The 12,333-nt window shown below is 38.3% G+C and overlaps 1 protein-coding gene across 1 annotated transcript in view; it reads right to left on the bottom strand.

Moving 5' to 3' along the window:
* Positions 1 to 598: 598 nt before the first annotated feature.
* LOC127418167 (ephrin-B1-like) overlaps positions 599 to 12,333 on the bottom strand; it is a 148,774-nt gene continuing 137,039 nt past the window's right edge. The window contains exon 5 of the mRNA XM_051658609.1: positions 599 to 8,962. Within this exon, the coding sequence (XP_051514569.1) occupies positions 8,586 to 8,962 (377 nt within the window). The 3' untranslated portion in view covers positions 599 to 8,585. The remainder of the gene's footprint in view (positions 8,963 to 12,333) is intronic.

A 12,333-nucleotide genomic window follows, 5' to 3' on the forward strand; every position in this document is an offset into this window, starting at 1 on the left:
AAATAAGGTACTTCAGATGTTGAAAAATTTTATACAGATAATAATATAAACAATAAAGTCACACACAAGTGATCATCAATCGCTTGATTACAGCTTATTTTTCAGTTTAATCCAATTCAAAGCACTTACATACCCATGACTTGTTTCCAACTACACGTGCTATCTGCGGTTTTCTTGTTGTAATGAAAAATTCTGTTACAGTTAACTGGGATAAATGTTAGTAAGGGTGTTTATGTGTAATGTCTTATAACTGATGCTGGTGCTGAGCAGGTGATTTCTCTTTCCCTCATTAGTGCTATTCAGAATGTCGGCGCTGTCAAGACGTTTCACATGATGGTTGAACTGCTCCATGGTACTTTAAAATAGCAAATTATCATGTAAAATTCAAATGGGTCGCATGTGCAATGATATTGATGGAAGCCCAAATTAATCGCGCATGTGAGCCGCTCTGCGTTTGTCAGGAGAGCTTGCATTTTAAGAACGCCTGGTTGACGTGCTCGCACAGATCCTGTCAATGGAGCTCCCATTTCGCGGGAAGCCCTGTTGACACACGTGCATGGATAGCAGAGCGCAATTTGGCTTCACAGACCCTGCGCACATCCTTGTCCCACATGAAAAGCGTATTTAGCGCTCATAAAGTGAAATGAATGTAATAAGGTTTCTTCATCACCTGACGGATATGCGTACGGACATGGCTGACATGAGAGTATTAAAATAAAGGTACATATTAAAAAATGTCTATATCGATATTTACGAGTTGTATCGATAACATTGGATTGTTGGTTATTGGATCGATGCAACAATCCAGATTGATGAATCGTTACACCCCTAGTATTACAATTTGTAATGCTGCCTGTGTTTAAAAAAAGACAGATGCTATTTACACCCCAGTACAAATAGTGGCAGATATTATTTTCACCCCAACCTTGGTGCAAATAGTGTCAGATACTATTTGCACCCATATTTAAATATTAACATACAGTATGGGCATCACTGCAGTGTGTTTATTGTGTTTATTTAGAGTCCCACAGACACACTACATACACCTCTACCCCTAAACCTAACCTTCCCTTAGAAAAAACAACCTTGGTTTTACTACAGTAATCATGGTTTCACTCTGGTATTTTTTTTGTACATTTACAGTAACCACAAAATTAATCGTGGTTACTTTATTAACAACATATAACTGTACTCGACATTCACTGTGACATCCTAGGCCATCATCCAGTCAGACGACTCATTGCTGTATTTTTCTAATCATTTTAGCAAGGCACCTTGATACCGCTGTATTTTTTGTGAAGATTATCATACCATGAACATTTCATACCATGACACCAATACTGTAATCTAATTACAAAGGTTTTTGTTAGCTCTTCTTACCTTTTATAAAAAAAAGTAGCATAGTGCATTACATTTCAAATTCTTATAATTGTATGCTTCATTTCATTATTGTGCAAACTTACAAACAGGTAAAAGTGAGAAAAGTCAGAACAGAATTCCATGGTATAAATGTATTGGTCAATAAGCAATATCATGTTTCAAAACTTAGTGTGTGGAGCTCTGTCTCCATTAAAACAATGACAAAATCAACTGAAACAAGCATAAAATATAGGGGACAGAGACTTTGTACAAATGTTCAATGAATGTAGAGGGCTTTGTGCTAAACTTGAAATGTTACTGAATTCAGTTTTTTAAAAGACATTCTTTATCAACCATTTCCAAAACAACATTGGGCCTAACATACAGTAGATGTTGTGTCAAAAACAGAGATTTTAAAACAACATTTCATCTAATGAACACTTGAAACAATGAAAATAACCAAATCACTTCACTAACAGCTTTGGAAAAGACAAAATATGATCAATTTGGAGCTTATTGTGAAGGAAAAAAATATGTAAATGTAAGGGACAGAATTTCTCCAGTATGTTTAACTCCAAATGGGGAAAAAATGTGTTTGCAAATCAATTGAAAAATGTTTTTTAGCATCAAACCTGACAGACAAGAGTGTGCACAACAATAAAACATAACAAAATTGCATTCACTAAGAAAGTGTTATTTTCAAGTAATTCCTGTAGTTCAGAAGCCACCTGCAGAGGAACAATGATACTGAAATAATAAACTCATACATTTCCTGAATGTGTATTCTCATTATGTCTAATGGGGAGACACGCTTTGATTTAATAACACTGAAATCTAAACTATATCAACCATCACATGCTACAATAATATGATATACAGGGCGTCTACAGTATGTGTAATTCAATTTACTTGATTTTGAAAGCCGGATGTGCTGTTGCAGGTAAATGACAATTACTGTTGCTGTCTGTGGTCCTTTAGAAGATAATGACATTTCATTATTTCCAGCTTTAAGATGCAAATATTTCAACAGTAATAATTCAGTGTTTGGCTTCCACAAAAGATGTGCAGCACCTGCGATGATGAAGACAAATGAAGTGTGTTTCCAGTGAACAACAATAAAATAATGTGACTAAGAATCTGTGGCACTTTGCTCAGTTACTGTCATCAGCCGCATCAGAGTGCTCAATTATCTGCTGTTTCATTAGAAAAAAGGACAAAAATGCCATTAATACAAAATGTTGTTTAAAAGACAATTATTTAAAAAAAATCAGCATTACAAAAATCCTCAGGCTCAGGTGAAAATTAACTTTTCTTTCCTTTACATTTATCCACATATTTACATACTCTTGCTTGAATCCTCCCTCTACGTATACTGTATAGTTCTCTCCATTTTCCAGACTGTTAATAACATGGACAAGACATGACTTCAAATTAAACATTCACAAAACTTATGAAAAGCAATGATGAAGACACTGATGTGTCAAAACTCCTTAAAAATCTACACTTTAATGTCCACAGAAGATCCCTCTGGACATAAACAAACACTGATGTAGAAATAATATGACGAAATGTTAAAGAGAAATGTATCTCTCTCTCTCTTTTATTGGACTAGACGTTGACCTTTGTCCCGAGACCAAAATCTTACTCTATAAACAAAATGTCCTGATCATGATGTTAAACTGATCTGAAAGGGTCTAGTTGGATAACCTACCAGAAGATCTCTGATCAATATGGTTATGGGGACCGATAGCTAGAGAAACTATCGTGAGTACTACTGGGACGCAGCGGTAATAACTAAACCTCATTAAGGAAAGTACAGGGTTTAACCCTAGAAAGGCTTTTTGAGGGTAGGGCTAGGCAAGTAAAAGGAGACCTTGGAAAGGCGAACCCACTGCTAGTCCGTGCATGAGGGCTCGTATCCCATCATGGTCTTACCTGGAATAAGGAAAATCTACGTAGTATAAACAATATGAAAACACAACCAAATTCTAAACATACTGGCTCGGCCGTCGCTCAGGTTATCAAGGTCCACGGTGGCTGTTCAACCAATCTGCCAGCCACTGAAAAATATGCAAAGATTGGAAAACCAAAACCAAAAAACAAGCACTTCTCCATGGCCACCTACAACGTGAGAAAGCTGAACGATACCATCAGCACCGAAACAAGCAAACTCATCATGCACAAAATCAATCGCATTATAGCCGACTGCGAGAAATACGAAATCGACATCGTAGCACTCCAAGAGCACCAGCAAAAAATATCCAATACGGTGGGCCATAGTCAACACAAACAACGCAGCAACAGGACACTGGCACACTCAGACTCGTCATCCATTTGCCATGGAGTAGCCATTCTGTACAACAGCAAGATTGCTCAGTTAACCACCTCAATCACGGTCAAATCGGAGCACATAATAATCGCACATATCAAGGGCAATCCAAAAGTATGCATAGTCTCAGCGTACGCCCCAACAGAGACAGCCGAAGAACATGACAAAGACGAGTTTTATAATGACCTAACTGAGCTAACCGAGTCAATTCCACCACACACGATCACCATTCTTGCATGAGACTTTAATGCACGAATTGGTACTGACAGTCATACAACAAACCCAAGAGTTGTAGGCAGTCACTGCTATCATACGACAACCAAAGACAATGGGTCACGAATGATTCGCATGTGTGAAATGGCGAGACTTCAACCAGCCAACTCTTGGTTCCCAAAACCGACCGACAAGGCTGTGCACCTACAGCAGCCCAAAAGGCGAATATTACCAACTCAACCACATTTTGTTCAACACAAAGTGGTGGACTTCTGTAAAGAACTGTCGTATATACAACACCTGCAGCATCGGATCAGACCACAAGATTGTGAGTGCCAAATTCAAGCTTGCGCTGAGATCTAGCAAGACACCACCTAATGCTAGATGCACTTTCATGTACGAGAAATTGAAAATCCCAAAATTCACACACGAATTCAACATGGAAGTGAAAAACCGATTTGAATCCCTCTTTGATGAAGCGGCAATCCAAGAACCACAAGACGAAATTCAAGAGAGAGCAAATGCACTGAATTTTTTCAAACGTTTTTTGAAATGAAAAAGTTCTCGGAAAACGGCCAAAATCTAAACAACCGAGCTGGGTCAGCAACACCACACTCCAGCTCATCACCAAAGAAGGAGATCTGAAAGCGAAATTTAAGCTAACTCAAAAAAACGGTACAGGCACAAAATGTACAGGCACAAGTCGCACAAGCTTTCGAAGCAGACAATGATGCCTATATCAACGCCAAGCTCGACGCATTAGAACTAGCGAACAAACACCACGAGTACTGCAAAGTCTGGAAGCTAGTAAATTACATCACTGAAAAACCAAAAGCCACTTCCGCCAACATGGTTCGAATGCTTGATGGCAGTATTCCCAGCTCCAAGTCCGAACTCCTAAGCGAATGGTCAAAATACTTCTCGGCTCTATTAAACAACAAGAGCCTGAAAGTTAACCTTGAAAACTGCCCATTACCAACAACCGACACCTCGGGCATACCATTAGGCAATATAACTCGAGAGGAAGTCGACAATGCAATTGAAACCTTCAACCGAAATAAAGCACCAGGCCCAGACTATGCAATGACAGCCGAGGTGCTAAAAGACGGAGGCGACTTTGTGGTAAGCCAACTACACATCATCTGTCAGTTGGTATACAGACAGCTTACAGCACCAAAACAATGGACATCAAGTCTGATTAACCCAATTCCAAAGAAAGGAAACTCACAACTTATGACAAACTATCGAGGAATCAGCTTGATGTCAATAGCAGCCAAAGTCTTCAATCGAGTGTTACTCAACCGCATACGAGACCCAATCGACAAACTGCTCTGAAACAACCAAGCAGGCTTCAGAACAGGTCGCGGTTGTGCTCAACAAATCCACATTCTTCGCAGAATCATGGAGGGAGCAAACGCACAAGACATCCCAATGTACATCACACTTATTGACTTCAAGAAAGCCTTCGACTCGATCAACTGAGAAATGATGTTTGCCATCTTGCGTCATTATGGAATACCAGCAGAAATTGTCAGTGCTGTCAGAGTCATGTACAATCAATCGACAAGTCAAGTGTATGTTGGAGGTGAGCTGTCAGAACCTTTCATCATCACAACAGGAGTCCTACAAGGAGACATTCTAGCACCGTTTCTCTTTATAATAGTCATAGATTATGTCTCCAAACAATCTGCAGGCGATTTTGGATACCTAACACACAAAGAAACATCTCTAAAACCAAAAAGTCAATGACCGCAACAATCTTGCGCAAAGAAAATAGAAGAAACACCTGAACGTAAGCTGAACGATCTTTCATTCGCGGACGACATTGCACTTTTTGAAAACGATAAAACTCGGGCACAACAACAACTTTCTACCAACCAGCAAAACGCTGCCGTGGTAGGGCTTGAGTTAAAAAGAATACACCGTCCAAATTCAACTTAACGACAAATCCCAAACTCAAACACAACTCGTCATCGATGGAAACAAAATCGCGATTGTCAATAACTTCAAGTATCTGGGGTCTTATATAGTATCAACCGAGAAAGATGTCGAGAATCGAATCTCCCTCGCCTGGGCTGCCTTTACCAAACTCAAAACCATCCGGAGATCACCCAGACCGAAAGTGAAGTTTAAGATGCAGCTTTTCAATGCAGTTTGCATATCTGTCCTGCTTTATGGATGCAAGTCTTGGGTGCTCACTGAGGCACTGGAGCACAAACTCGACATCTTGCCAGAGAGTGTTATCGGATCATGCTGGGCATCAATCAAGCTGAAGCTCATATGACTAATCAAGAACTTTACAAGAAAACTGGCCAAATTCCAATCAGCTCAACTATTAGATCGAGACAGCTGCATTTTATCGGACACTGTCTACGAATGAACGAGAATATCGAGAAAACTTAGGCCTGGAATTGGAAAAAGAACATCTAATGCAAGAGGTCACCAGATTGGCAGAGGATAGAAAGTTGTGGAAGAGTATTGTCGCGCCTAACAAGCCCGCCCGATGATGATGATGATGATGAAACACAATAAATGTAACAAGTGTCACATTAGTGACAAGTTTGACCAAAACAATTAGACAGAAAGACATTTCGCTACATTACTATATCTCTTCTGGCAATTTATAGTTGGAGTGGGCAGTATAACCAAAATCTTACATCACAGTATATACTGTATGTATTATATGAGTCGTTTTATAACTGACTTGTTTAGATGCATCACACTCTGAGTTTTTGCATTAGTAATTTTGTCATCACTCTCACGTGCAAATAACATTCTGCAGTCCAGCTCACTGATAGACACAAATATATCTACTGCGGCCAAAAGAATTTCTAACACATTTTGTATTTTGTATCATCAACCATAAAAGTGCACTTCAAAACAAATCCACATTTTGAAGTGAAATACTTGCAATATATGTTATTGAAAACCAAGATGCATCAAAGGAACAGTTTATTTTATCATCATTTCTTCATTTATACACTACCAGTCAAATGTTTTGAAACACTTGACCGAAATGTTTTTCATGATCTTAAAAATCTTTTGATCTGAAGGCTTATGCTTAAATGTTTGAAATTAGTTTTGTAGACAAAAATATAATTGTGCCACCATATTAATTTATTTCATTATAAAACTAAAATTTAATAATAAAAAAAAGTTTTTGAAATAGATGACTTGGACCAAATAATAAAGAAAAGCATCCAATAAGTGCCCAACATAGATGGAAACTCCTTCAATACTGTTTAAAAAGCATCCCAGGGTGATACCTCAAGAAGTTGGTTGAGAAAATGTCAAGAGGCAAAGGGTGACTACTTTGAAGATGCTAAAATATAACACAGTTTTGATTTATTTTGGATTTTGTTTAGTCACAACATAATTCCCATAGTTCCATTTATGTTATTCCATAGTTTTAATGACTTTACTATTATTCTAAAATGTGGAAAAAAAATTATAATAAAGAATGAGTAAGTGTTTCAAAACTTTTGAACGGTAGTGTGTCTATCTGTCTTCCATGAAATATCAAGACTACTCATTTTTATTTAAAGAAAGTGAATTAGGACTGGAGTTATAAAGCTCCATTAAGATATTATAACAGTAGTTCATTCCACATCTGGACTGTATTCCAGGTCTTTCGCTGTTTTCCTCAGTAATACAACAGCTTTGTGTGAGCTTGTTCGTTATTCACAGCAATACAGTACCTCACGCATCAAATAAAGTGCCATTACTCAAACCTGATGTGGCAGCATATTTGATGTGAGAACTGCTTTTTTAGTAAACAATGACTTCAGTTTATGTCTTTTCCTCACACAAAGCTGTTGAATATAGCAGTTTTACAATATTTTAATGGGGCCCTTTGGTCTTTTTGGATATTAGCGGCCCCAGTACCCCATTCACTTTCACTGTTTGGAAAAGACCAGCCTGGCCATTTTTCTTTTAAATTTCATGTAAGAAACAAAGTCATGCAGGTTTGGTGAGTAATTATGATTTTTGGATGAACTGCCCATTTACCCTCCACATGTCAATATTTCTCCTCGGCCTGCATTAACGTGCAGTAACTGCTGGTTTAGCACAAGGGCCAAATGATCAATACACACAATAAAACACAGAGGTTAAAGTGACATCAAGAAATGTTCATTATTACATACAATACACACACTATAAAACTGAAGCCTGAAGCAAAACTGCAAATGAATCTTTATGAGAAAGAGCAAGAATCTGATTAAAACTTGTAAGGCAAATATTAGGTATAAGAAGGGGACAATCACCATTATTTGTCATCTTGTGCCCTGTTACCTGAGCGTGAAAAGGCTGAATTTACACCTGAGGGATTGTTTGAAACCAAAGGATCTGCTTGAAATGGAAAACGCTCTTCTGGTTGCTCAATATGCAGGAAACTCAATTTCGATTGTTCCAGGAGAATTTAAATGCACTGCATTGCAACAATACAAATGTGAAAAAAAAAAATAAAAAAATAAAAAAATAGTAATACAAATAAAATATAAGAGAAAGAGAGACACACAGAGCGAAAGACTGAGGTTACAGGCTCCCACAAAACAAATGTCCCTCTCTCTGTTTTGTCCTGTGGTTCTCCGTCCATTATTTGTGTTCTGGTGAATGATTAAGGACGTCTCCATATCAGAGAGTCGGTGCAATAAAAACAATGTCCAACAGCTCTCATGAAGCTTCATACCTTATAGTAGATGTTGGTCGGACTCTGCGGCGGCATTTCCTGTACAATATAGACCGGATGACCATAATCGCCACTCACTTTCTCATAGTGTGGGCAGTAATTGTTTTCTGTCCGTAACGGGATGATGATGTCACTGGGCTCGGAGCTGGTGTTGCCCATCATCTTGGGGTTGGTGAGGGTGCTGAGCATCAGGGAGGTTGATCGGGGCTGCGTAGGCTTCCGTGAGCGCTTGCGAATCTTGATGAGCAGAATGACCAGAAAAATTATGAGGATGAGGAAGATGATGCAACCAGCACCAATGGTGGAGAACATGGCGATCTTTGAGCCCAGAATGCCGTCATCACTGTCGCTGGGATTCTGGTTAATAATTTCTAAGAAACAGGAAGATCAAAAAATTAGACCGTACACCTAAAACCAGCATTTGACATTTAATCAGTGAAGCCAAAAGGAGTCCAGCAGTCTGTTCTGATCATTTAATTGCTGCCTTCAATTTTACATTGGCATTTAGCCATTTTTAAGTAGTCATCGAAGCAGTGCCAAAATTTCAACTTGCAGTAAAATGTGAAATGGCACTTTTCAAGACTCTAACTTTAATAACTGAGTCGAAATTCGCAAAACGAGCAGCATAAAAAGCACCACATATGTACCATAACAGTAGTCCATATGAGGTCTGAGTGTGTGTGCAGCTTCAAGAGAGCAAACACACATCATGTTTTACTTCATTTATGTTGTTTCATTTATTCTTTCATATTTCTTTATACTGCATATTTACTCATTTATTTTTCTACATTTAAAGAATAGAAAGTCTGAAGTAGCATGGCTACTAATTATTTATCAGTTGATTGTATTTCTACAGCCAAGAGGTTGAGCTGAATGAAATAACTGTGGTTTTGTAAGATCAGATAACAGAATGCTTTAAGATAAAAACAGTAAAAGCAGTGGCAGTAATACTGGCAGAAAAAGGAACTTTAAAATCAATGTGCTGAAAGGTATCTTCTGGGATCCTAGTGACTTTAGAAAAGCAGCCACTGCAGCCTCAGCATTCAGTTCTTGGCTGACAGAAGTGGAACCCAACGTGGTCTTCTGTTATTGTAGCCCATCTGCCTCAAGGTTCAACATGTTTTGCATTCTGCAGTGATAGGCTGTAGCTTTGCTACAAATAGCGAAGCTATTAGCTTAACTACATTTCTGAGTAGCGAGGTGGTAGCTTTGCTAGTTTTTAAATCAAGCAGATTTTTAGTAGCAAAGCTATATTTTTGATTAGGTAATGGCTTAGCATTGACAAGAGCTACACTGCTACATCATACATCACACCTGTGTTTTTATCACCAGTTTTGAATGAGAACGAAAGATGTCAGACTCACAAATGAATCATTCATCTGAGTCTAAGAATCTAGTACTTACAGACATACAACAGTTAGAATTATAGGATAAGATGAATAGTATACTGTATGTATACTATTTTTATACAGGAATGTGCAAAGGAAATGATGTTCAAATGGGGTTGGTTTTGTAGATGTAGTAGTATAAATGTGAAAAAATTTAATGTAAAAATAGTGATTTTTCATTTTGACCACATGGGTTTTGTTTAGGTAGCATGTATAAATATGAATTGACATCGACATTTTTTGTTTTATTTACATGCTCATACATTTCATATTGCAACATACTGTATTGCACTATACTGTACCATGGCTTAGATAAACATCATGTGATTAGTATTTTAGATGCTTTGACTATGACATTATGCTCTGTGCATGAAGTAGCTTAAATGTAGCAAGCTGCTTTTGGTGTGTAGCTTCTAGTGTAACTTGCTACTTTCTGTGAGGTTAGCTTTTAGCTTAGCTTAATTTATTTTTCTGTTGATTAGTTAATAGCTTTTCTAGCTACAGTGCATTTTTTGAGTAGCTTTCCCAACACTGGCATTCTGAGATGATATTCTTCTCACCACAATTGTACAGAGTGGTTATCTGAGTTACCGTAGACTTTGTCATTTCGAACCAGTCTGGCCATTCTCTGTTGACCTCTCTCATCAACAAGATGTTTCCATCCACAGAACTGCCCCTCACTGGATGTTTTTTTTGTTTTTGGCACCATTCTGAGTAAATTCTAGAGACTGTTGTGTGTGAAAATCCCAGGAGATCAACAGTTACAGAAATACTCAAATCAGACCGTCTGGCACCAACAATCATGCCACGGTCCAGTTCACTGACTCACATTTCTTCCCCATTCTGATGGTTGATGTGAACTTTAACAGAAGCTCCTGATCCACATCTGCATGATTTTATGCACTGCACGACTGGCAAATTGGATAATCAGATGAATAAGTAAATGTACAGGTGTTCCTAATAAAGAGCTCACTGAGTGTAGATTGTTAATTTACTTTGCAAGATAAAAAAAACTGTTATAAGATGATGTTGTAGTATGGTCAAGTACACTGACTGATACTGGTGCACAGTATAAAAAGGAAGATCTGTCCATTTAAAGGGCATGTAGAAAAGAAAGCGATGATTGATCACCTGAGATTTCAAGACATGTTTGTGGTAATGATTATGAAAGTTTGCTTGTTTTTAATCAACTTTTTGATACATTTTCTTATCTTTTCTTTTTTTGACAAAACTTCATCAAATGTGCAGATTAGGGATGGGCGATACCACTTATTTTATTTTCAATCCAATATCAATAATTTCAAGTCCAATATCGTCGATACCGATACCAATACCCTTACTTCTATTAAATTGATTTTTTTGTTCTATTACTTGGCATAAAATGGGTAATTTACAATATTATTTTTAGTCATAAATCAAGTCATTAGAATGTTTTTGTTTTTGTTGTTGTTGTTTTTCTTTTACATTTGTGAGCCTAAACAGAAAATTATTAGACTTCTGTTTTGTTTACCCTTACAAAAATTAACCATGGTTTCTGCGTTGCGAGCTCCGACACAACATGCTAGTGTTTTGTTTGTTTTGTTTACAATTCTTATGTTTTTTTGTCTTGGATGTTGTCTGACTTATTGTCTACGACAGACAAACACTTTTGGACATTGGTTCAGCAATTACACACCGTAAACCGGACTTCAAATTCCTCAATGCCGACCCGCTGTTTACAAACACGCAAGCGAAGCCCTTTGTCTGTGCTGCACGGCCGCGGAAACGCAGGAGGAAAAGGGGAAACAGAGCCGGTGTTCTCATCAGAGTAAGACGCCGCGCAAATCGACCCCTGCTACCCAGTATTCTACTGGCAAATGTTCAGTCTCTGGATAACAAGCTCTGCGAGCTGAAAGCGTGGATCTCTTTCCAATGAGAGACGAGGGACTGCTGCATTATTTGCCTTATGGAAACTTGGATGTCTGCAGAGATTCCAGACTCAGCCATTGAACCCACGGGGTTCTCCGTGCACCGAGCGGACAGAGGGAAAGACCTCTCAGGTAAAAGTAGAGGTGGTGGTGTATGTTTTGTGATCAACAAATCCTTTTGTGATCAGAGGAACGTACATTCTATCAAGTCTTTCTGCTCTCCTGATCTGGAATTTCTCATGCTTCTGTGTCGACCATTCTGGCTACCGAGGGAATTCACAGCGGTCATTATCACTGCTGTGTACATCCCGCCACAAGCCGACACAGACCGGGCACTCAAGGAACTGTATGGGATTATAAGCAAGCAGGAAACCGCGCACCCTGAGGTCGCGTTCATTGTGACCAGGGACTTTAATAAAGCCAATTTCAAATCAGTCGCACCAAAAT

The sequence above is a fragment of the Myxocyprinus asiaticus genome, chromosome 27 (assembly GCF_019703515.2).
Source record: "Myxocyprinus asiaticus isolate MX2 ecotype Aquarium Trade chromosome 27, UBuf_Myxa_2, whole genome shotgun sequence".
Classification (NCBI taxonomy): domain Eukaryota; kingdom Metazoa; phylum Chordata; class Actinopteri; order Cypriniformes; family Catostomidae; genus Myxocyprinus; species Myxocyprinus asiaticus.